The following is a 25,951-nucleotide window of genomic DNA, read 5'->3' as shown; positions in this document are numbered from 1 at the left end:
TTCAAAACGGTTTGGTTTAGGTTTGAGTTTTTCTCAAACCGGTTGAAATGGTTTGGTTTGAAAATTTGTCAAAAATCCGTAAAATCGGACCGCTTACACCCCTAGTTGGTGGTATGTGACCAATTATTTGATTAATTTGTAACAAACTATTTGATTATTTGTGACAAATTATTTAATTGTGACCTAAATTTTGTTAATTTGTAACAACCAACTAATTTGAAGATTTGTGACGACAGATAAATTTTGGCTTACAAATTTTTTTATTTGCGACCGATGAAATAAATTGTTACCTCCTATTATTATTATTATTATTATTATTATTATTATTATTATTATTATTATTATTATTATTATTGTGACCATGAAATAATCCATAACCAATTAATTTGATAACATGTCACGTTGTGACTTATCATTACGCACATGTGACAATTAAATGTATAATTGTGCCATTAATATATTCAATTAATAAAATATAATTAATTAATTAATACCTGATTTTACTGTTTGAAACTCAAAAACCTGAGAATTGAATTGTCCCATTTTCCCCTTATTTGAAGAGGCTGCACCCCACAATTTCTACTTGTTTCAATTGAATGGACTAATTAACTCGCTATCATCAATATAAAATAACTTCATTAATTCATTATTATAAAATAATTATTACCAAATGAACCATGATTTCTGCAATTAAACCCTCGTAATTCGTTATCATAAAAAGATTTATCATTAAACAAGTCGCTGATGCATACCAATTCAGGAAATTTTTTTTGGCAAAGTTTGAGAATAGAATTAAAGGAATGGCTACTTATGTTGTTATGATATTTTCTATATATTTAAATATGATTGTAACATGGTCTCAATCAAGTACGTTAAAAACAACTTAGCTTAATGCTAACGCAGCATCTTGGGTTGGTTAAAGGTCTAATTGTTTTATGCCATTTTTTTCAAACTTAAGCCCTGTTTTTATCCCTTTAAAATAAATATTTTTTTTATTTTTATATTCATTTTCAATCACAAATTCACATAATAAAAATATTTTATACATAAATTCAAAAATTTTCTAACTTTTTAACCAGGCATTCTCAAAAAATCACTATTAAAAACACAATTTTTCCTCAATAATGGCCATCAAACAAAGGCTAAATTAATCCAATCGAGTTAAAAAAAGAAAAAAAGGAAAAAGGAAATTAGCATTTCAAGTTTATGAAAAATAGATCAGTCCATTTTCTTGCTTTTTAAGTTAAACATTTACTCTATTTTTTCTTGAAAAATATATTCACCTTTAACCTTCGCTAGTGAAAATTCTGTTCATAGTAAACATTTTTAAGCTTATGAAAAATCACGTCGAAATTCAATTCCAAGAAGAATTTGTGTCAAAATAGAAAAATGTCGGGATTTACCAATTCTGCATAGCATTTGAGGCGCTATACTTACTGTCCATGTTCATTCTTAGTTTTAAATAATTTTTATTTACAAATTAGTTTTAAAAGAAATATGTTGGTTGGAAATAATCATTTTACTGAATATAAAAATAGAAGAAAATATGAGAAACGGTCAAAATCCATCAATTTGGTTGGCTGAGGGAACGTGTCAAAATTATACTGCACTAATTTTGCGTGGTTTTTAAACCATGCCCAAAAAACTAGCAAACACCGATATTTCCAACTCTTTACAAACTGTGCCATCTAAAATTAATCAAAATCAGCCTAAAATCAAAGGCAGGTTGATCTCTCTGGTCTCGCTCCCTTTCCACACATAAAAAAAATCCCACATAGACCCTTAATCGGTTCGATCGCAATATATTTATTTGATACAAATTCAGCCACATAAGTGCATCTCTAACGATAGTGTATAATAGAGATTTAGATATTCAAAGTAGCCAAAAACTTCTCCAATGGAGAGACGCAAATGAGATATAAATCAAGAGATTTTCTGGCAAAAAAATGTAATTTCCATCTTTTTTTTTTAATTACTTCTCATTAGACAAAAAGTGAATTTAGATATTTTAATTAGAGCAGAATACAGATTTAGAACCAATAGCCCCTGTTTGGTATCAATTTAAATTTAAGTTAAAGTCAAAGTCAATAATTCATTTCAACTACATATTTTATGAGTCCCATAACTTTTAAACCACATATTTTATTAACTTCTATCAAAATCGACCAGAAATTTTATTTTAATTCTCATCAAACAAAGCATGATGTAAAAGCGATTTTGAAAATACCAATTTACTCCCAATTTTACACTATCATTAGAGATGCTCTGAAAATAAGTCCTATTTTCTATTTTTCTAGATTTCTTTCACCGCAGAGAACCAACCATTGGACTCATTTTAACGCTGTTTTATAATTTCTGGGCGACTATACACAGTAGGGAAGTGGGACCGTGGGAGTAGTCATAGTTAAAAGCTATTCGCAGAAGCACATTTCCTCGTCAGATCCGTCCTTCCTGTTGGGTCCCATTCATATCCCCAGCTTCCAATGGATATTCTCAGTTTCGCAGACCTATAGAGAGACACAGAGGCGTGGTTTTTAAATTTTTAATGCGACCTAGGGACGGAAGGAAGTACAGGTGGACTCAAAAACAAAAAACAAAGAGCAAAAAATAGGCAAAAAAAAAAATAATAATAATAAATTTTTTTTTTGATGGTATTTACTGGAGTCTCAAAACCCTTGGCTTTTAGATTTTCTGCAAATGAGGTAAACTTTATTTTACCATTTCCATTTTTTTTTTGTCACTTTTTGAAATCTGAGCTCTCTCTCTCTCTCTCTCTCTCTCTCTAAAATAGTTAAAAACTTTCAAACTTCCCAGCATTGAAAAATTTCTTTTCTTATTTAGCGATTTTCCCTGTATTTAGGTAATGTCCATGACTAAGCACTTACACACACACACACACACACACATATATACATACGTATATTTTTTTATTTATATATAATTAGTGTTTGAATCTTTTATTTATTTATTTATTTTTTTGACAGGTTCAAAGAGTTTGTGGGCACTACTCAGATTTTGGTTGCTTTGAAAATAAGGATTTTGGGCAGATAATAATTGATTTGAAGATGTGGGTTTTGATGGGTTTGAAGTGAAAATGATTGAATCTTTGTAGCTAAAGTCTTGGTTTTGATTAAGTAAGTTCTTCAGATCTGATTGTTGTAAAAAATTGAGGTTAATTCTATTGAATTGGGATTGTGCCATTTAGTTAAGAAAATTTTTGCAATTTTTCAAGTTTATCTTAGATAAAAAATTCTTTGAGTTTCAAGATTTTAAATGCTCCCATTAGATCTTTTTAGATATATGTAGGACTTAAGCATCTTGCTTATTTTATGATTGCGAGTTCTAATGTTTTAAGATGGATCCTAGAGGAATAAAAATAAACAAAAATTTCCTTTTTTAAGTGCTTTATCCATAATTTTCTTTTTTAGCTCTTGTAAATTTTAACCTTCAGTTCTCTGCATCTGTAATGCCGTGGATATGCATTTGTTGTAATAATTATCTAGTTCGTCCTATTTAAGTCTCTTTTTATTCATAATCTGTCTCAGAGTAATGTGGCGGCTTATCGATTTCCAAAATTATGCTTTTCTTGATTTTCATATTACTCTTTTATACTTTTTTCCTCTTGTAAGTGTTTGATTTGATTCTCTGTTTGTCTGGCTCTGCAATGCTGCTACTTTCAACCCTTGCGACTTAAAATGTACATGCTTTGTAAGTAGTATTAAAACTGTAAGAGTTGAACTTCTTTTTCTTATTCAATACTGTCCAGTTTTATCTAATCAAATTATAAAAAAAATCAGTTACATGTTAGTTCAAATAATGATATACTCATTTGAAGGTCCTATAATTATCTCTCCATTTCAGATGTGCTTTCCTTTTCAAGAATGCATGGGATTTTAGCTTATGCAGAATCAAGAGATGGTAAATATGGATCTTCAGGCAGACAGTTCTAGATTCGGGTCATTACCCAATACGACATTGAGGAATCTCTCATCGTCCTCTTCAACATTCTTTTCTGCAAATCAATCACCCTTCTTCTCCCCAAGATCGCCAACAGGTCGGTTATCAACACATTCTGATAATCCATGTCATGGTGCTAGTACAAATACGTGCCCGGAAACTCCAGAACCGGAATCTTTAACAAACGTCAGATTTGCCTCAAATGATGTTTGCCATGTTTCAGCAGCTTGTACCTCAAATGATTTCTGGAAGGTAGATCATGTTTCTGCTCCAACATGCATATCAAATAGTCCTTTATCGAGTTATAGTATTGGTCATGATGGTTTCACGAGAAATAGGGGTAAGAGCAAAAAGATTGGGAGATTGGTTGAAACTATGGTTCCTCCAACTTCTTTTTCTTCTAATAGACTCAGGAGTTGTGACGTGTACATAGGTTTCCATGGCCGCAAACCTTTATTGCTTAAGTTTACTAATTGGCTTCGGGCAGAGTTAGAAGTTCAAGGATTGAGTTGTTTTGTGTCGGACAGAGCTCGGTGTAGGAATTCACGAAAGCACAGCATTGTTGAGAAGGCAATGGATGGTAGTACATTTGGGGTTGTTATCTTGACAAGAAAGTCATTCAGAAATCCACACACCATCGAAGAGCTCCGGTTCTTCTCGAGCAAGAAGAATTTGGTTCCTGTATACTTTGATTTGGGTCCAGATGACTGCCTTGTGAGGGATATAATTGAGAAGAGGGGAGAGCTGTGGGAAAAGCATGGCGGTGAACTCTGGCTGCTTTATGGAGGACTCGAGAAAGAATGGAAAGATGCTGTTAGCACCCTTTCTCGTGTTGATGAGTGGAAACTAGAGGCTCATGAAGGTAAATGGAGGGACTGCATATTGAGAGCTGTCACTCTTTTGGCATTCAGGTTAGGAAGGAGAAGTATTGTAGATAGAGTAACTAAGTGGAGAGAGAAGGCCGAGCAAGAGGAGTTCCCTTTCCCTCGAAATGAGAATTTTATTGGTCGGAAAAAGGAGTTATCTGAACTGGAATTCATGCTTTTTGGTGATGTCAGTGGGGATGCAGAGAGAGACTATTTTGAACTCAAGGCCAAACCAAAACGAAAGAACTTAACAATTGGTTCGGTGGATGAAAAGGGAAGGGACAGATACAATGAAAATAGCAAGAGAAAGGGGAAAGAACCGATTGTATGGAAGGAATCGGAGAAGGAAATTGAAATGCAAAGCACTGAATTTTCTCAACATACACCAAAGCTAAAGAGCACTGGAAAGCACGGAAGGAGAGTGAGATCGACAAAAGTTTTGTATGGCAAGGGAATTGCTTGTGTGTCAGGAGACTCGGGCATTGGGAAGACAGAGCTACTTCTTGAGTTTGCTTACAGGTTCCACCAGAGGTACAAAATGGTTCTATGGATAGGAGGGGAAAGCAGATACATTCGACAGAATTATTTAAACTTGTGGTCATTCTTAGAAGTCGATGTAGGGGTGGAGAATTGCATGGAAAAAAGCCGGACAAAGAGCTTTGAAGAACAAGAAGAGGAAGCCATAGCCAGAGTTCGAAAGGAGCTCATGAGAAACATTCCTTTTCTTGTGGTGATTGATAATCTAGAGACTGAGAAGGACTGGTGGGACCAAAAACTCATAATGGATCTACTTCCTCGTTTTGGTGGGGAAACCCACGTTATTATATCCACAAGCCTCTCTCGTGTAATGAACCTCGAGCCATTGAGACTTTCTTACCTGTCAGAGGTAGAGGCAATGTCTTTAATGCAGGGATGCGTTAAGGATCTCTCAATTACAGAAATCGATGCACTACGGTCTATCGAGGATAAGCTTGGGCGGTTAACTCTTGGACTTGCTATTGTGGGAGCAATACTGTCCGAGCTTCCTATAAATCCAAGCAGGCTATTGGATGCCATAAATCGAATATCGTCAAGGGACACGACAAGGAATGGTAGGGAAAATCAATTGCTGCGGAGGAATAATTTCCTTTTACAACTCTTTGAGGTTTGTTTTTCCATATTTGACCATGCGGATGGACCAAGGAGTTTGGCGACTAGAATGGTCCTGGCAAGTGGTTGGTTTGCACCTGCTCCTATTCCAGTGTCTGTTTTAGCACTGGCAGCTAATAAAATTCCCGAAAAACAACACCGACGCAGGTTATGGGAAAAGATTCTGCAATCCTTAACTTGTGGCTTCACATCATCATACGCTCGAAGATCAGAAGCTGAAGCGTCTTCATTATTAATAAGATTCAATATTGGACGAACTTGTACTAAGGAAGGTTACATTCATTTCAACCAGCTTGTCAAAATTTATGCAAAGAAGAGAGGAATCACCGGAGTTGCTCAAGCCGTGGCACGTGCTGTCATTAGTCGAGGGTCAATATCACCTCACTCTGAACACATATGGGCAGCGTGTTTCTTGCTTTTCGGATTCGGAAAAGACCCTGTAGTAGTCGAGCTTAAGGTGTCTGAATTATTGTTTCTTGTGAAAGAAGTAATCTTGCCACTTGCTATTAGGACATTTGTTACCTTCTCAAGATGCAGCGTGGCTTTAGAACTCCTCCGACTCTGTACAGATGCATTAGAAGCCGCAGATCAAGCATTTGTCACCCCAGTCGAGAAATGGTTGGACAAGTCACTTTGTTGGAAGCCTACCCAAACCAGTGCCCAACTGAATCCGTACCTTTGGCAGGACCTCGCATTGGCACGAGCTGCTGTGTTGGAAGTCCGGGCTAAGCTAATGCTACGAGGGGGACAGTTCGATATAGGGGATGATCTCATTCGGAAGGCTATATTTATTAGAACTTCAATATGTGGTGAAGATCATCCCGACACGATATCTGCTCGGGAAACGCTTAGTAAACTTACAAGACTCCTTGCTAACGTTCTAAGTCATACATCACCATAGATTTTAAACTTATAAACAGTTCTACAGAATTTTTTAGTAATCTGCTCTGATAAATCTCTATACTATCCTACAGATACTTTTATCTATTCTATAATTTATGTTCAAAAGTTTCTTCTGTAAATAACATTTCTCTCTCCTTGCTGAGGTCATTTGGTTTATATTGGTCTCAATTCTGAAGCTGTCATACTAATGAATAATGATTCCAGATTTCTTGTCATGGATTGTTATTTTCTGCATTGGAAGTTGGAACCTAAGGGACGTGTTAACAGTTGGCCCTTTTAGATAATCTGTTTGCTCCTAGGGTCATTTTTTAGATGACAATTATATGAACCGCTTGCCTTTAAAACTGATATATAGAAAGGAACTCAAAGAAGTTACAAGTCACGAACTAAGCTTCGTCATCTAGGGGCAAAGAATGCACTGGTCCAATTATCCCAACAATTTCAACACAAGATTGGTATTAAAAAAACAAGAATTTTATACAAATATAATGTACTATGTACACACAAACTTAGGCAAAAATTGCATTGGTCTATCGATCCCTACCAGTTCCACACGAAATGGGAATCCCATATACAAGAATTTTTTACAAATATAATGACCACTCAAACTTGGGGCCAAAAAGGCATTGGGAATCATCCCTACCAAATGTAAGAAAAAGAATAAAAGTGTCTCCAAAGACAAATCAACGGACCTAGAGTTGCTTCAATGCATTTAAACTTTCACATGCTCCAAATGCAAAAGCTAAAACCCGAATTGCAGTATTTCAGCGGCTACACATCGATAGGAGGACTGAATATCGTTTCCTGCATTGAAGAAGCCAATATCTTCATGGTACTGTCGAGGTGATGACCAATGTTATTATGAACAAAAGATCAGCTAAACAAAAATAGGACTTGAAAACTTTTCACAAACCTGATCACAGACGGGACAAGTATCACTTCTTTCCATCCACCCGAGAATACAAGCCAGGTGAAAATGATGATCACATTTTGTGAAGAGTTTTGGATTCTCTACATCATATTCTGTAGGGAGAGAGAAAAAGTTAAGATTTACTTCTTCAAGTTCAAACACAAGTTAACAGGAGTGTATATCAGTAGTTGAAAAAGAGCAACTGATTCTAATCACCTTCAAGACAGATGGGACAAACATCCTCCTCATCCTGTGGAGATGAAACGAGAGGTTCAGTGGACTTCTTAAGATCGTCTTCATTCTTTACTTCTTCTGACGCTTTCAGTTCAATACTCAGTTGTGCCTTTTCGTCAGTGACTGAACTTTTTACTTTTGTGTCCAAAATGCTGACAGAGTTAGTTTCCCCAGCAGATTCTGTATTTGTGGTCTCCACAGCTGGTTCGCTCTTGCTTCCAGAACTTTCTAGATCCTGTGATGGAGTATGAGGGTGTGCTACATGTGTATCATAAGGTATTGGTGCAGGAGGTGGCCTGTAAGTGTCCAAGACCGAGGTATGTAGATTGGTATCAACCAAATGCCCTGTAGAGAGAGCAGAAATTGTTCCATGGTGAGATGACAGTGGTTCACGCTCCTCTGACACTCTTGGAAACTGCAAAACAAGTGGCATTCCACAAAGAAAATCAGACAATTTTGGTGAAGAACAGTTTGTTAGGAGTATCATTTCGTCATGATGATATACATAGAAACCTCATTCCAAAGAAGGGTGAGACTGGGACTTACTCTTATAATTACATTTTATTAGCATGTTCACACACAACACACACACACACATATTAATTAACGGTTAAGCTCATTGAAATAGAAAAAGGATTTGGTTTGTCACATTGAAAATTCAATTATTGTGAATGGAAGCTAGACTTAACTCCAACAAGCTAAACGGGAATGAAAGGAGACTATACAACATGTACATGAATTATGTGCAATGTATTATTACGTTAAATGTTCAGTTTTTCGCTAGTATATTTATTAAATTTCTTATATAATTTACTTCAAGATAATTGTTCCAAAAGTACAGATTGTAACACTTATCATAAATTTCCGAGATACATAAAAAAATCATATCTTGAAACTTTGACAATTATAATTAAACTAATAAATTAATATTTATAATATAATGATAATCACCAAATCAGTAACATAATTTACTACGGGGGGAAGTAAGTGTATTGCTTTTTATTATCAATATAATCATTGATATGGATGTAATTGTTACTGTACTCTAAAGAACTATTAGAAAGCCCTACGAAGGGAAACTACCATTAACTATTTATTTCAAAAGGTATCATTGCAAAATTTACAGAGTAAAGATGCAATATTTACTCGTAGTTTTATTAATTTAAAAAACTTTATAACCTGTGTCCACGTAGGTTTTATGATAGAATCTAGAGTAAAGGTATTTTTAATAGCCATATAAATAACATTAAGGATGTGGATTATGGAATTGTCAAGAGTACAAGATCTAGCAACAGTTTTTAAGGAGGGGAGGTCTATGTGATTATTATACCCCTAAAGGTAGAATTCCATTCAAGAAATCCGCATTTAATGGCCATTATCTTCGATTATGAGACTCAATCTAATTTGTAATAAGTATTACACATCAATGCTTGATTCAGATTATGAAAACAATCCAAATACCATATCGGCAACAATCCAGATACCATATCGGCTGAACAACAAAGGAAAATAACCACCCAAAGAATCAGAATGCTCACATGAAAGTAAGATATTATTAAAACTTATGGTTTCATCTTAAAATGTTAACTTTGTTAAGAGGAATATCATAAACCTTTATATGTTGGTTTATATTTTGGTAGTTATTCGATGTGGGATTTATTTCTTAATATACCCTGCAAGATGGTGGCTCGTTTGAGCAAATCAATTTTGAAATATGTGTGCTCATTTTTGAATCTTATTGGATCAAATTGCTCGTTGGAGGCTTGGAACTTAACAGGCTCTGATACTATATTAAGTCTTGAAATTCCATCTTAAAAGATCAATCCTATTAAGAGGAGTAATCAAACCTTTATATGTTTATCTATGTTTTGGTAGTTATTCAATGTGGGATTTATCCTTAACAAGTTTTCCCCTGAGATTGGATTAAATTGATGGAAAAAGAGCATCAGGCATGAGGTAAAAAAATACTCACATGATAGAATGGTGGCGAAGGGTCGAGTTCGGCAGTCGTGGCTGCACAGCAGCAACAACAGCCGCCCATGTCTATTTATTTATTTATTTTATCCACCTGAAACTACTAGCACTTTGCTCATTGTCTTGTGTCCCTACACATGAAAAGGAAAAAAAAATCAGTGAAAGCATAATCTACATCAATCTCAAAACCAAAATGGACAGATTGACAAAGTTTGGTCATTGACAATATGGAGGTCACATAAAGAAAAACGTCAAGGTGATAAAATATTTGATAACAATTGTACCAGCATTCCATCCTAAACACAATTTGGAGTTCAAGAGGCTGAGTATCCACAGAATTTAAAGCACAATGCAACTGTCCGATACAAAGATTGTGATACTTACATATCCAAAATCTATATGTCACGGCTGCTTTGGAGCACGGACACTTCAACTGAGGTAGCCTGTTCGTGTCCGACAAGTGTCGATACCGACACTCTTTCGACGCTCTACATAATCATTTTTTACCTTTTACTATAAATATTATATATTTTTAATTCAAAGTTATTAATAAATAACAAATGAGTATTCATATTTAAAATATTTCAACGAGAAAAAATCACTGTGTCGTGTCAGTACTTTTTTGAAAAATCGCGTGTTGACGTATTCGACAAGTAACGTGTCGTACACGTGTCTGTGTTAGTGCATCATAGCATAGTTGTATTTCTATGACATATATTATGAAACTAAAAGTGGACGGTGGGAAGCTAACATATAATAATAGGAGGTAAACTTTGATAAAAAAAATTTGACGTCATATCCTATGTAAAATTTTCTAATAAAATGATGAAAATTATATTGAAAATTTGTATCACAAAATAATAATTGAAAATTTTTAAAGAAAATAAAAGTTATACACCTCGTCCTCTTTTAAAGATGAACGTTTGAAGCACATTTAACTATTTTCAATATATGTTTGGACCATTCAATATGCCTATGATAGAATTCTCAAAATGAGATTCGAGATGACACGGTCAATTTGTTGATTCGGCTAACGTACAATCATTAGAAAATTTTTAAAGTTAGCATGTTATTGAAATTCTTAAAATACTAGTTTGGAATGACCTACTTTGACAAGCCGTACATTTTCTACGATTGGCTGTTTCGCGTGTCATTAACAACGTAGAAAACCAAGCTGGGAGCACTTCAAAATGATATTAAACATGTTGTATCTCGGCTTCATTGGACATCTCATATTGACTTTGAAAATTGAGACAAAAACATAAAAATCTAGAGAGGAAAAAAATTGCCCCAAAGTTGGGGATGCCCACCCTTGTGTCTGCCCTTGCAAGATACAGATTTCAAACTAACAATGATATCATCACTTCTCCCAACTCATCATTTAAAAAATCTCTACTAACAAAAAAGGTGGTTTACTTTCCCAATTACCTAGAACACTGATACATTCATTATACTCAAATTTTATTTATTTTTTGCTTATTCCAAATTTTTAGAGGAAGCTAGCTGGTACCATCCACTTGATGACCACAACACTCGTATTCATGTTTAGAAACTGCAGCTATGTGGTATCAAGGGCAGATACAACTACATAAAAATTAGATCAAATAAACTTCAGTTAAAGAACCCCAAATTCAACCACATTATTGTCCTTGAGTCACAAATGAAACCTGATAAGTGAAACATTAAGACCAAACTGATAATTTTCCAATAAAATTTAAAAAAATTTAGATTGCACGAGGACAGTGGGATATATAACTCTGATGAACTTCAAAAAGAAAGAAAACAGAAGTGACCTGTTAAGGGAAATTCAAATAAATTTTCTGAACAGAATACTTGCACGTCGGCTTGGTCGAACTCATTAGCACAACAAACATTTCAAAATCTACCCCTAATCACAACGAAGTTATGAACAACAACAACAACATAATGAATTAGTAAATGAAAAAGACTATATATACATCCTAAGATCACAAATTAACAAAACATTTTCGAATATTCGCAATAAAGAAAAAAATAATCCCTGCAGTAAATACAACCTGACAACTTTAACACCCTAGCACACAGGCATCAATGCTAATGCCTCATAAAATTGACATAAATACAAACAGAAACTAAAAATATCCGCCCTCATACAAGTACAAACAATAATTCTTTGACGCGTTAAAACCAGCAGCTCAATCAATTAATTATCACAAAAGCCCTAAACTAGATATAAAATCAGTAACACACAAAATCATTGAACCTTCAAGAAGATTCGTAGCTGCAATCAGCTATGAAAATTCGCCACAGTACCAATTAAGAATCACCAATCAATATTAAAAAAAAAAAAAAACGAATAAAATATCGAAGCAATGAAAAAGTCAATCAAATTCAATACCCGCAGTTCAACTACACATACACGTCTATATAAATATAAACATAGGCATGTACACAACATATACATACAAATATATATGTATATATGCAAGGATATGTATGTACCTTGTGTTTACGATTATTGAAGTGAGGAGGTGAGTTGATAGAGAGAGAAAGAGAGACTTTCAGTGACAGGAGGACGACTCAGAAAGATGGCATCATTTGAACAGTTGATATTTAGAATAATTGAAATTAAGACCATGTTTGCCATGATGATAATTTCATTCCTTTTATGGAAATTTGTATCATTGCTCAGCCGTTTTATGGTCGGGGTTGTAAGTTAATCTCAACCTTTGATTATCATCGATTTTGAGTTTTGATACCCAATAAATTTCGGACGTTGATATAAACGTCGGAATATAACTTCACAGGCCTCAGCCAATGGTGAATTATTTACAAACAATCAAATCCAAAAGCTTGACTGACCCATATATTACCTCTTAGATAGTTTTGAATTTTGACCAATTTAATCTTATTATTGGTCCAACTAAAACCTAACATAACCCTATATATATGTTACTTTGAACCCTAGCCAAGTGTGTATAATTTGTGTGCAAAAGAAGAAATCATGGCTGCTCAACATCGAGTGTGAAAAACGATTGACTGCTTTTGTGCCAAAATCGGTGGCCTCCTCCTCCATTTTGAGCCTATTCTTGCACCGCTTTCATTGGGTTTCATCTTGTCTTTGTAGCTACGAAACATCATTATTATATTGTCCTTTGTGGGTGAGAATGATAAACAACGTAGGTGAATATATTGATTGTAGGTTGGAGTTGATTAGATTAGTTATTTGATAGAGAAAGATAATGTGAAATTGAGCTTGAAAAACACCATTTTCAAGATCCTTGGAGCAAACTTTCGTGAGAATTGGTATCAGAGCTATAAGTGATGGATTTAGCTCGAAAAATTGACCAAAAATTGTCCAGAAAACCAATAGATTCGAGGAAAAAAAGATCGAAAAGCTATCCAGAAAATTGCCTTAAAATTGAACATGTTTGTGAAATTTTCGGCCAATACAGAGACCTGGTAGTGAAACGAAGACCACCAACGTGACATGTAGATGGAAGCAATCACGGAGGTTAGGCGCATAATCGACATGTTGCGATGCGTGAAGCCCACGCATAGAGATTGTTAGCGGCGCTTGATGTGGTTTCAGGTGGAGGTCTCTTTAGGCAGTTTGTTCCTGATAATTTTTCTAATAGTTTGGTATTAGTTTTCTGTTTCAGGTTATACAGTGAATTTTTAATAGATTTGTTCTTCGAGCGTTAGGGATTTAATAGTAGTTGATTGATTCTTATGATTGCTGGAGACTTTAAGACGAATAGTGATAGTTTCAAAGTGATAAACTCGCATCTCTGATGATTTACGGACTCAGATTAATTTACTCTAGCATATTGGTTTATTCCAATTTAAATTTTATCATTAGCCGTTATCGTGTGAGTGACATTAGGATTGGAGTTACCGTGTAGGATAACATTGCTTGTGCTAAAAATTCAGAAATTATTGGCTCTGTTTGAAGTGTTGAATTTGATTACAAGTTGGTAATTGATTTTGTGTTCTAATTGTCGTCTAGTCACTATGTGATACTGCATTGTGTGAAAAACTAATTTTTTGTTGACAAACATTTTCATTGCATTGATTATTCTGCTAGAACACCTTAACTTGACTCGTTTGAACATTCATTTGATCTAAGATGCGAATCTTACGAAACCCTGAGAATCTAGAACGGTATACATCGCAGCTCTAGGATTACTTTCTGCGACCTCTTTGTGCATTTTAGTTGTTCCGTCTTTCAAAAATATCTTCACATTTTGAAATTGAAAATTTCAATGAGAAAGGGGATTTTGGTTCAACAAATAGTTTTGAAAGCCATATATGGTAAATTTTCTCCAAATTTAATAGAAGAACAAAAAGAATAATAAGATAAACTAATTACACTTATCTGATGTTGTTTTGAGAAAAATAGAAAAACTTGATTTTACAAAGAGTTTTGACAAAAGTTGAAGGACTTATATTTTCTCAAGTCTATTTTTAATAAGTTGTACTTGCTTGAAGGATTTTTCAGTTTTAAATAAACTTGTTCAGGATATTATTTTCAACATGTTCCATTGATGACAATTTGGATGTTTTCAACAAACTTGTTCAAGATATTGTTAATTGTGTGAAAATTTGTTTGAAATATATAAGGTCATTATCTTGCTTAGTTCTATGCCTGATTCATATAGAGATGTTAAAAATGTAATTAAATATGGTAGGGACACTTTAACACCCAAGATTGTCATAGATTCCATTAAGAGTAAGGAGATGGAGATTAAGGCTGAAAAAGAAGATAAAAGTGGTGAGTTACATATGATGAGGAGTAGAAGTTTAAGTAAATGAATTTGGATAGAGCTTAAGACAGCAGTGATTCGAGTTGTGATGAGAGTAGTAAGAGAAAATGTAAGAGTTGTGACAAGTCTAGTAGTAAGCGGTATTATGGCTATAATAAGTTTGGACACTTTGTTAAGGACTCTCCCAAGAAAAAGAATAAGCAGAAGGGTAAGAAGAGAAGTGAGACGAATGTGGCTATAAGGTCGAGTGATGACCTTATTGAGGTTTATTGAGATTGAACCTAGTTACTGTATGTGCATTTGTGTGTAATCCTTTCCGCATGTGTATAATTGCTTAATTCTGTTGCATGGTTATATGGCATCTCAATGTATTTTAATAGGTGCGATTTGTAATGTGTTTTCATGCATAGTAGGCTATGATGCATTACAATAAGTGTGTTGAATGTCTTTTGGTAATGCGAAGTATAGATGCCTAAGGGTATATTGATAGGTTGTACCGGGGATTTGAAGCGTGACATTTGAATCACGAGTGAAGATGTAATTAAATGTTGGAATCCTTTCTTTATAAAGACCCTGATTAGGTGAGGCACTTCTATTACTTCTGTTAGGTAGTTACATATTATACGCTTAGGTTAAGAGAAGTGATGTGGTGATAGAAGATTATCCCAAGGACTTAGGATCTATTGTGATTCACCAGTTAGACATGAGTGAGTGATCTATCTAGTGAGCATAGTGGACAATGACATGAGATATATGTTCTCGAGGTGTGAGCAACACGAATTGAATAGGATATGTGTGGTGAGATCTATTCATGAGTCATTCACGCATTTGTTGTATATGTGTTAGCTTTCTGTTGATCTATGTGAACGTATGTTCGAAAAGATCTGTGGATTATCCTATGTTATCTCCATCGCATGATTATTTGTTCTTGGCTATTCACCGTGATTATCTGCTTTTACTTGGGTATTTGTTTGTGACCTTAGTCCTGATGAGTACGTGGTATGATACGTGTTTCGAGTCCGAAGCAAAAGGTAAGGTCCATGATTCCAATTTTATGGGTTATCTTGATTATGCAAGTACAAATTGTGTGTTTTGATTGTTTGTAAGTTTATTGAGGCATCAAAATAGAGATTTGTCAGATTTTAATATCCAATAAATCTCAAGTTATGATATAAACGTCGAAATATACTTCACAGGTCACAAGCATCGGCCAATAGTCAATTAGTTACCAATTATCAAGTCCAAAGGCTCGACCCGACCCATATATATTACCTCTTGGATGGTTTTGACTCTTGGCCCATTTAACATTATTATTGGTCCAACTGAAGCCTAATCTAACCCTATGTGTATGTTGCTTTTAACCCTAGCTAAATGTGTGTGATTTCTGTGCAAAAAGAAGAAATCGTAGCTACCCACTGAGTGTAAAAAATGGTTGCCATCTAGTGTGCCAAAATCGGTTGCTTCCACCTAGGGATATCAACGAGTCGAGACGAGCCGACTCCCGAGCCAAAACTTGAGGCTTGGGCTTGGCTCGGGTAAAGTGAGCGGGCTTTTTTCCGAGCCCGAGTCGGGCCAAGCAAAAGCTCGGTGAAAAATTTTTTGCTCTACCCAAGCTTTTGGCTTGGGCCTTTACTGGCCGAGCGGGCAGGCTCGCTTTTTTTTACCTCTTTTATTATTATTATTATTATTATTATTATTATTATTATTATTATTATATTAATGCCTGCCTTTTAAGGCAGCCAACAACTGTCCTGCCTTAAAGGCAGGCAGCTACGGCTGCCTCTTAAGGCAGCATTTTGCTCCCTAATTTTATTTTTTATTTTTTCCCTTCTCAGACTTGCGGGCCGGCTCAGGCTCTGCCCATCCTCCTAAAATGAGGCTCTGCCTGAACCTCGAGCCGAGCTACGGGCGGCCCGTGCCCAAGCTGACGAGCCAAATTGCCATCTCTACTTCCACCTCAATTTTTTGCTTCCTCTTGTACCTCTTTATTTGGTTTTTCTTCATCTCTTTGTGACTACAAATCCTTACCATTATCTCTTCCTTTGTTGGTAAGATTGAGAAGCAATCAAGGTGAATTTATTGATTGTCGGTCGGAGACGCTTGGATTGGTTGTTTAGTAGAAAAGGGTAACGTGATATTGAGTCTAAAAAACACCGTTTTAAAGATCCTTGGAGCAAGTTTTTGCGACAATCAAGACCAATCATATCTTTGTTAAATTAAAACGATAGTTGTATATTTAATTTTTTAAAGTTGGATTTTGTTTTACAGCTTGCATAGTTGCATAAAATTTGAAAACTTGAAGCGAAATACATTTTTTATGGATGATTTTCAAGTGATGTAATTTTTCGATTTTATCATGGTCCGATGTAAAATTGAAAAATGTGCTTCTATTTATTTACTTTTTGTATAAAGTTGTTGGAGACAGAAATCAGTAGACATACCAAAACGTTCAAATGAGTTTCTTAGCTCCATTATCGTTTACACATCCCGACTTTTATTAATTATTGAAAACGTCAATTCCATGTTATAGCAAAATGAAAATCATTAGAACTTATAACAAAATTTGGTAGAATTATTATTAGAAATTAATATCAAATGAAAATCAGATGCTATCCATCAGATTTAAGGAAGAATAATGATAATTGTAGTATCTCACTACCACAACCGCCACATGTATGCAAATGTATGACAACTATGGCAGTAAGGAAATTTGTCATTCAATTATTGTCACGCTAAATACGAAGAACAATAATCTCTATTAGAGAAAATCGAGTCAACTGAGACATCTATTCCAAGCTAGTGGTCAACTTCAAAGGAACTCGAAATCGACAAGAACTAGACATCTTAACACTAAAATTAACAATGTTACATGTACATAGAAAAATTTACAGGAATTTTTACAGAATATCACATGGCAACATTTCGTTGAATTTTGGATAAAAAACATAATTAAACCAAGATATAAAATTTCGATGCATTTTCCCTATACAAATATCATTTTTGCACAAATATTAGACTCAGATTAAGTTTCACATCCGTGGCAATATTATTTGGGAGTAGGCGTAGCTCCAACTCAAGTTGGTGGCTTGCTCTCCAACATCCACCTCTTTTGGCGGGTTTCAGGCACACTACCGGCTGAGAAAGTTCTTTAGTAGATTGGTTGGTGGGCAAACCATGATTTTGTACATTTTCAAGTACAAATTTTGAAGGGAAAATTCTCAAGAAGTTGTTGATGTTGGATGGGTGGAGTCCACATCACGTTTGGCTAAATTTAAAAAAGTGGAAGATCTTTCAAGTACCTTTTTATTTATATAGGAATGAAAGCAATCGTGCCCCTACAGTGGTTAAGTATATTATAGCCCCTGTTTGAGTTCCATTAAATTTATAATACATTTTTCTCTTTATTCTTTCTAACTACACACTCTTTAATAAAATAATATTATACATAAACCAAAAACATTTTCTTCTTTTTTAGTCACACAGTCTCTAAAAAAAAACTATTTCAAAAATTATAACATCAAATAATGGGGGCCAAATGGGGGCTATATTTTTTTATATGTAAATTAACAATATTTTCACTCTTAGAACTCGTACTCGATCAAAATTTGATATCGTGTGAATAAATCGAATAGGAGAAAGAAAAATTGAACGTGTTTGACAGTTTAATAAGGGAAATATCAAATATGGAAAGTGTGAGTGCTAAAAATATTACAGAAAGTACTGAATTGAAACTCAGCATAATAGAATGTTATTTGCCTAATTTTAGTATTATTTCCATCAATGCCCTTTATAATTTTTATTTGTAGAATGATTTATTTGGGTCCAGATTTGGATCTCCAACCGAACGGTAACATCCCATTATTCGAACTTTTATCTAACTCTGGACTCTGTGAGTTTGGGCTATAACTTGGGTCCATTAGTTTACTGGTTCACTTTTTCGAATTTTTGTTGACTTTGGCTCGATTTAATATTGAGAAAATTACAAAACTATAAAGATTTCAAAACGTTTTTAAAAATAATAAACTTATAATTTATTTTTTTCAAAAATTGGGTGGGCACATTTTGTGAACCCTATTATAATTTAATTAATCATGTCATGGTTACAATCATACAAAATTTATGATCACAATCACGTGCTCATTACAAATCGCACATGGTTCCAATTATAAAGACAAATTGTGAGTTACATTTATAAATTTAGTCACAAAGTATACAATTTTTTTATGCCACATATTATTTTTTTATCATTTTTATTGGTCACAATTATAAAGAAAAATTATGAGTGACAATTATAAATTTAGTCACAAAATATACTTTTTTAGGCCATATATTATTTATTTATTACAAATTATTAATTTTATCAGTCACAATTACACAAATACTCTTCATCCCACGTCACTCCACTCCACTACCATCGACGCCACCTCGCCATCACGTCTTCCTTAAATCTACAATCACATCCACCTCCAATAACAGTTTGGCAATATGGTGGTCATCATTGAAGGGATCCAGATCAATGGATTGATAGTGACTGAAATTTGGGGGATGGCTAAGGCTTTATAGACTAGAGCTCCTCTTGCCGTTGTCATCAATGGCGCCTTCGTAGTGACGACATTTGTGACCATGTTGGATTGGCGACGATTGTGGTGGATTGGAGGTGGTAGAGTTGGTGGGGGTCCATCGATGATCAGTGGACATGATGATTTGGGCGACAATTTCGGTGCAAGCAGTGGGCGACAGCTGGTATCCACAACAATGGACTTCCACAATTTGAGGATGGGAGATGGCGGGGGTGGATTTGGGGAGGATTAAATAAAGTGATAGGGTGGAGTGGTATGATGTAGGGTAGGACGGTTTTAATATATCCGTAATTTTTGAAAATATAAACTTAAATTAAAAATTTTTGAAATGGAAAAATAAAAATCAAGAATGGGTGCAATTTTCCTTTAATATTTTATAATGTTTTTTCTTAAATGAATCTCTTTAAAGACATTACCAATACTCTAGTAGTCAACAACTATGATGATTGAAACGATATGAAAAATCAAGACTAGAAGGGAAAGTGGAGGGACTTTGAAAAAGTTGGTTGGATTGAATTTCTTTATTCAAGCCACGTCACATGAAAAGAATAAAATAAAGTGAGAGGCAAGACGTTAAAGAAAATAATAAAGTTGATTAGGTGTTTTAATTCGTCTAATTAAAAGTTTTTTCTTGTTTTGACCTCCACTAATGACTATACCTATTTATGTTGACACATAATTATATTTTAAATTGGGACCAATTTTTCATGATATATGGTGATTAGTCCTATAGATTTTAATACCTCCAAATCTAATTTCTTTAGCGTTGTACATTGGTGATTAGTAATTACACACATTTGGAAAGTATTCATAACTCATTGGCTATTCATAATCGTGATTTAAAACTATGGTCCACCAAACTTTACTCGATCATTATAGTTACATACCGTGAATAATTTTTTGTATTAAAGGAGTGTTTGAGTCACATTATTTTGGTAATAATATATTCTTGAATAGTGTATTGATGAAAAATGTATGATTAAAAAATAAAAATAAAAATTGATTTACGTGTAATATTATTTTATTAAAGAATATGTGATTAAGATGATGTTAAATCACTATTTAAGAATGTAATTTTTTTAAATAAAATGACTCAAACAGACCCTAAATCATCTAGAAAATGTAACAAGAAATTCAAAGAGAGAAAAAGCGTTTAAGCCAAATTCTTTTGACGTAAATTTATTTATTTATTTTGTTGATTTCAAAAATGAAATAAATCAAAACAAACAAGATCTTTAGGGTTGCAAATTACAAATAATTTATTGCATTAAATCTTTCAAATAGCAATGAATCAAGAATAGAAAAAAAAAAAAAAAAGATTTAATGTAGTTGATCCGAATTTAATAATAGTATTGCATAATTATGTTTTTGTTGATTTTAAGGATAAAAAAATCCGCTTTAAACATCCTTAAAACCATTATTAGGAAGCCATTTTAACTTAAAAAGACTAAACAAGTTGGCATAATATGATTCCCAAATACATAAATTCTACATTTCATTATGACCAAAAGAATATCTTTATAAAACAAAAGATGTAGTGAAAAAATCTAAAGCAATACCCCCAACCTTTTGCAACAAAATCTTTGTAGGGTCCCATTATGGGATTGTTCTACTTATTTTAATGTAAAGAGAAAGTGACATTCAATTATCACAATGAATTGGACTACACAATTTCTTGAGAAAATTCTCTATTGTCACTGTCACCCTCATTCCACCCACCCCACTGCAACAATATCATTATCCACCATTCTTACTAAGACAACCCCATAACACCTAAATGCCAGCCACTATTCTATATGTAAGAATAACATTCATCAAGAGGCCTTTTCATGTACTTAATTATGATTTAACCTAGAACACAACATTAATATTGAGAAAGACGTCGAATTCAATATGTTACCACTACAAACAAGAATCTCGAATCAGTGGAATTGGACCTCTCTCAAATAGATGGATTTGGAATATATTATAGAACCAAGTACATAGAACTTGGAACAGGGACTAAGATGCACAAGGCGGAGTAGTCACTTTGGAACAAGTTCTTCTATTGATAGCAACTTATTTCTCCAATAACAAGTTGGACACTGATCTTTAAAAATAAGCAAGTTAGTCCCAGTTCTCACTAGCATTATCAAATTAGTTGCCCTAATTCACCGTTGACTACGAAAATGGTAAGAGCCATAGACATGCAAATAGGACATTAAGGATATAATATTAACTGGACAAGGGTCTCCACATTAAAAGGTTAAGAACTTAGGATCCTCAGACTTGGAAAATACTCACCAGACAAGCCTTGGATCTAATTAGCAGTATATTAATTAGAGCTGAACTAAGATGGAAGTTCATATGTACATATACTGTATACATTACAGAGAGTCATGGATGATGGATCATCTGACTTGTGTAAATCAATCCCGAATCTCAATGGGTGTAGACTGATTTTAGTCTCTTCGATGCCGCGTGGATAAACCCAAATATCACTTGTACGTCGTCCACTTCCTGTTGCATCAATAAACACCCACCACATGAGATTTATTTTTTTATTACCGAGTGATTTTAGTCTCTTCATTGTGTTTCAAGTTGGTCATTAAACTTAAAACCTTGTTACAGTTTAGTCACTTTATCCATACCTGTGAAGAAAAATGCTGCTCCACAGCAGTGATCAGTTGTTCCTTTGTAGGGTTGTGAATATTACTTGCCTAATACGGATACAGAAAGAGAGGTGCATTCAGCATAATATGCGACATGTTTAACAATAAAGAAGAGAAATGGAAAGCAAATGAAAGCTAATAAAACCCACAAGGTTGAAGCTTCGCCAATATCTCCACAATGATCCGGTTCCCAACTTTGTCAAGTTCACTCTCTGATAATCGCAACAAAAGGATAAAAAACAAGTTAGTATGAATTCTAGTTGTCCAAAAACAGCGAGGCATTATTGTGTTGATGTTGAAATCTATAACGAACAGCACAATATCAAGAGACCTGCATAAGATTAACTATGATTATCACACAAGTCACAGCTAGCATTTTACAAAAGGTAAAAATCCCTGCATGAGCTAAAAAATGTTGTTAAGCCTCTGTTCTTCAGTCCAACTTGACAAAAGGTATATTAATAAAAATAAAAAGAGAAAAAGAAAGAATTCTTCAATCTGCCCCTCCACCATCCATCCCCTGCAACCCACCGCCCGGTGACTGTTCCATCCTCTATCTTCACATCTCCTAAAATTGGATTTTGTTTCCGAGTTTGTGTGTTGTGTGGATCAGTTTAATGTGAGTGGCTCCTATTCATATAGAGTAATTTACATCAACCCAACTTCCTAAAATTCTTCGCCCATATATTCGAAACTATCATCCTTTTCCATTGGACTTACCGGATGAAGCACGTGACATTTTGATTGAATTTCTCTGCAACTGCTGCCATTTATTGACCTTGCTGATGCAGTTGGGGACCACGGCCTACTGTACCGAATCCTTGGCTTGCTTAGTTTGCCAAACTGAAATCCAGTGGCTGTTCAAAGAGACAATAACAACATTAACACCAGAAAAGAATTTTAGTGATTTTCCCAGATAAAAAGTGCTTCAACTTACAAAATCGATAATTGTCTTTTTGACAAATGTCAGATCCACTGCTAGAATCTTCAAAATCATAATCATCATCTTCTTCATTTCCAGTGGGAGGTTCCAACACACTCAACGCATTCCTTTGGAGCTTGACCTCAACCCCATTCTTCAAAACCTAGTTTAAAATATACAGACTTAATAAACCATCCAAGAACATAATTGAAAGTGAAAAACAACGAAAATAGGTTGGAGAAAGCACTCCTCTTCGTTCCCCGACCAACATAAGCATGCGCATGTTTATGCACCAACAAAATGAATAAATAAAACTTATCAGAAATATAGTCCACAGTCTTCGAATTTTTATTTTTATTTTTATTTTTATTTTTTATTTATTTATTTATTTATTTATTTTTACCAGAATAGAATAGGGAAACGTCCAGAAATAGAAAAAATTGAAACAACAGCCTTGAGAAACTCCCTTGAACGAATTCATGATCCAATATAGATATGCAAGGCTTATCAAATGAGCAGAACTGCATGTAGAAACAGAACACACTTGCATATAGCACTTTAATCTTTCAAGCAAAGTGAGGAAATTTCTTCAGTTCATCAATTTACCGTCTTTCTTTTCCTTTTTTCCATTTTAACTGCGAGTTAAGAGGAGAACTTCAGCTTTTTTTGAGACAATACTTTCTACAAGTTCATTACAGAAAATATTTATAGATTATTTCAACTTATAGAACTATAAATAAGCAGAGCCCTGAAAATTAGAAACTGTACCTGTAAGATTTAAAAGATTACTCAGTCAGTACATAGAACACGTGGTTTTATTTTGATATGGTGGATAGCTCACATTGAATTTTACATACAAATAAATCCATAAATATTTCATATGGCGTGCTAATTTCACTTATCTTATATTTGAAAATAAAGCATCACGTTATAAAAGATTAGCAGGACCAAACAACCAACTCAACTAAGAAAAATCATTATTGAAATAAAGAAAATGAAAAAGATAAAAGCAGATGATATCATTTGTAAGGCGGTCAAAAGGCTAATACCAGCCAATGCCAACCACCAAGTCCTACAGCTTTCTTGACAACACCTTGCAGACCCACCAAAACACTCTTTGTTCTGTTATTCCCTGTTACAATAACCTTAGTATGCCTCGGAAGAACGGAGAGCTCTTCATCGCCAATTTCCTCACGGAAAGGCAATAAAACCCGGGACGAGCATACTTCAGCCTCCAGCATTTTTCACTCTAGAGTAGAGTTAATTGGGAGAAAGGAAATCAACTGCAAGACTGATGCTTTTACTTTGCAATTACTACCAACTGCTCTACATATCATTCAAGCCTATTTGCCAAAATTCTCAATCAAGAAACTAAATTAAGAAAAAACCAATTCCCATACCGAGTAATTTGAACCCAAACTGATGCAAAACCTACAATTAGTCCTATGATGAATTGAAACCCAGAAATTTCGCCTAAAGGCCTCCTTTTTGGAAATCTTTTCTGACTTGGATGTCTTGATTTAACTAATCTTCATATGCAGAAATTCCAAATGAACACCCTGAAAAGTCAAATTGAGGGTGAATCATAAAGAAATGCAATATAATAAAAAGCAATAGTATAAATTTTTAGCTGATTTTGCACGAGCAAGAGAGGCAAAAGGCTGACATGAATATTTTATGGTAGTAGGAAGGCAATGAGCCACCAATGCATCGAATCACTTGATTCACGAATTCAGTTTGATCACAATAAATGAACATATAAATACATGAATATACACAACAAATTCTGAATTAGCCCTTCAAAATAGGGGGAAAATCAAAACTGGAGGTTTTACTCACTAACACGTACACACATTTAATTTTGTTATTTCTATGAATTGAAAAAATCTCCAGTTTGCCCGTATTGGTTCACTCTGCATCGCTTCTCCAAAAAAAGTCAAAAAAAAAAAAATACTTCAAATAATTAAAAAACCGATTTTATCCAAATGATTGAAGATAACAATGCAAGCAATAAAATAAAATCGGTAGAAATTAATAACGATATTAAAAACAGGATAATTTTAACGAAACCTCTTAAATTTTATAGGAAGTGACTTGAAAGAATTGTACCTGAAAACTTCCAGCAATTCAATACACGCGAGTAAAGCACATAAATCGAGAACTTGAAAGAACGAAAAGCATTATTTTGATTAAAAACCAAATGGGTCGAAGTGAAAAACCTTAGCCACTAATAAAAAAAAAAAGGAGGGTTTCACTGGATTAAATTACTGTGATCGAAATGAAGTGAAAATGGCATGGATCCGCTAGAAAACAGCACAAAATTTCAAGAACACTGGTTATTATTGGATACTCATGTAGAGAAAGAGAGGGATGAAAGAGAAAGCATAAGTCCATGCAGTCAATGCATACCAACTGCCATGGGAGGGCTGTGTGGGATGCTAAAATGCACAGGGAGAGGCCCACCCGTACGGTCATTGCTTGTACTCTTTCCACGATGTTTGACTGGTTACCGGATATGAGACGGCTAAGCCGGTGGGTGTTTGTTGGCTCGGCTTATACGGATTTTATCTATATCCGGTTGTCCATTGCAAATTGCAAATTGCAAATTGCAAATTGCAAATTGCAAATCCAGGTTTGTCAGAATTTACTTTTGGGGCAAGTATTTCAAATTTGTGAGTTGCTACACTGTCAGGCCATTTCTTTACAAAAGTTGTACGGGCTTTTCATAATGGTGAGTCAGCCTTTTTATATTTTTTTTTAATTTTTTTTTTTTTAACATGATGGGCTAACCTGGGGTCCACCTCATCGTGGGGAACCTATACAAGACCTGGTAAATGAACCCTCACAGACCAGCATTTACCTTCAAACTTTGGTACATTTTAATCTATGCTATGCCTAAAATATGAAAAAATAGAAATGTTACTTGTGCGTGCACATATAATATTACAGGTGTTAATCTATGCTATACCTAAAATATGAAAAAAATAGAAATATTGCCATGTGACATTCTTTAAATTCATCTATGCAATTTGTCTGTACACGTAACATTGTTTAAGAAAA

The 25,951-nt window shown here is 34.3% G+C and overlaps 3 protein-coding genes across 7 annotated transcripts; 1 reads left to right on the top strand and 2 right to left on the bottom strand.

Moving 5' to 3' along the window:
* Positions 1 to 2,489: 2,489 nt before the first annotated feature.
* On the top strand, positions 2,490 to 7,022 carry LOC111368475. Of its 2 annotated transcripts, none has more exons than XM_022989723.1 (3): positions 2,490 to 2,702; positions 2,985 to 3,134; positions 3,862 to 7,022. In XM_022989723.1, the coding sequence occupies exon 3, from the start codon at positions 3,901 to 3,903 to the stop codon at positions 6,871 to 6,873; it is 2,973 nt and encodes a 990-aa protein (XP_022845491.1). In that variant the 5' UTR covers positions 2,490 to 2,702; positions 2,985 to 3,134; positions 3,862 to 3,900; the 3' UTR covers positions 6,874 to 7,022. The 2 variants fall into 2 exon arrangements, with proteins under 2 accessions (XP_022845491.1, XP_022845490.1); XM_022989722.1 differs by lacking the exon at positions 2,490 to 2,702 and adding an exon at positions 2,734 to 2,860.
* A 305-nt stretch (positions 7,023 to 7,327) lies between these two features.
* Positions 7,328 to 12,610, bottom strand: LOC111368473 (probable E3 ubiquitin-protein ligase RHB1A). Of its 4 annotated transcripts, XM_022989719.1 has the most exons (6): positions 12,475 to 12,602; positions 11,787 to 11,881; positions 9,992 to 10,124; positions 8,002 to 8,434; positions 7,789 to 7,898; positions 7,328 to 7,710 (listed from the first exon to the last, which is right to left on the bottom strand). In XM_022989719.1, the coding sequence occupies exons 3-6, from the start codon at positions 10,058 to 10,060 to the stop codon at positions 7,618 to 7,620; spliced, it is 705 nt and encodes a 234-aa protein (XP_022845487.1). In that variant the 5' UTR covers positions 10,061 to 10,124; positions 11,787 to 11,881; positions 12,475 to 12,602; the 3' UTR covers positions 7,328 to 7,617. The 4 variants fall into 4 exon arrangements, with proteins under 4 accessions (XP_022845487.1, XP_022845486.1, XP_022845489.1 ...); XM_022989718.1 differs by lacking the exon at positions 11,787 to 11,881 and having other exon boundaries at positions 12,475 to 12,610; XM_022989721.1 differs by lacking the exon at positions 11,787 to 11,881 and having other exon boundaries at positions 7,328 to 7,679; positions 12,475 to 12,609.
* An 8,891-nt stretch (positions 12,611 to 21,501) lies between these two features.
* On the bottom strand, positions 21,502 to 25,336 carry LOC111368472. The gene is made up of 7 exons (XM_022989717.1): positions 25,001 to 25,336; positions 23,941 to 24,450; positions 22,907 to 23,054; positions 22,690 to 22,826; positions 22,119 to 22,181; positions 21,949 to 22,017; positions 21,502 to 21,817 (listed from the first exon to the last, which is right to left on the bottom strand). Exons 2-7 carry the CDS (start codon positions 24,130 to 24,132, stop codon positions 21,740 to 21,742), a joined length of 687 nt encoding a protein of 228 aa, XP_022845485.1. The 5' UTR covers positions 24,133 to 24,450; positions 25,001 to 25,336; the 3' UTR covers positions 21,502 to 21,739.
* Between the last annotated feature and the right edge of the window lie 615 nt (positions 25,337 to 25,951).

Source organism: Olea europaea, chromosome 19, assembly GCF_002742605.1.
Source record: "Olea europaea var. sylvestris chromosome 19, O_europaea_v1, whole genome shotgun sequence".
Classification (NCBI taxonomy): Eukaryota; Viridiplantae; Streptophyta; class Magnoliopsida; order Lamiales; family Oleaceae; genus Olea; species Olea europaea.
This window is presented reverse-complemented; position numbering and strand designations above follow the sequence as displayed.

Coding starts and splice junctions, on each gene's coding strand:
- LOC111368475 (XM_022989723.1), top strand. CDS start 3,901: ATGCAGAATCAAGAGATGGTAAATATGGATCTTCAGGCAGACAGTTCT.
- LOC111368473 (XM_022989718.1), bottom strand. CDS start 10,060: ATGGGCGGCTGTTGTTGCTGCTGTGCAGCCACGACTGCCGAACTCGAC. Junction 7,899..8,001: donor TTGTCCCATCTGTCTTGAAG/GTGATTAGAATC, acceptor CTCTCCCTACAG/AATATGATGTAGAGAATCCA. Junction 7,711..7,788: donor CTTGTCCCGTCTGTGATCAG/GTTTGTGAAAAG, acceptor TCACCTCGACAG/TACCATGAAGATATTGGCTT.
- LOC111368472 (XM_022989717.1), bottom strand. CDS start 24,132: ATGCTGGAGGCTGAAGTATGCTCGTCCCGGGTTTTATTGCCTTTCCGT. Junction 23,055..23,940: donor TTGGTGGTTGGCATTGGCTG/GTATTAGCCTTT, acceptor ATTTTAAACTAG/GTTTTGAAGAATGGGGTTGA. Junction 22,827..22,906: donor AAAAGACAATTATCGATTTT/GTAAGTTGAAGC, acceptor CTCTTTGAACAG/CCACTGGATTTCAGTTTGGC.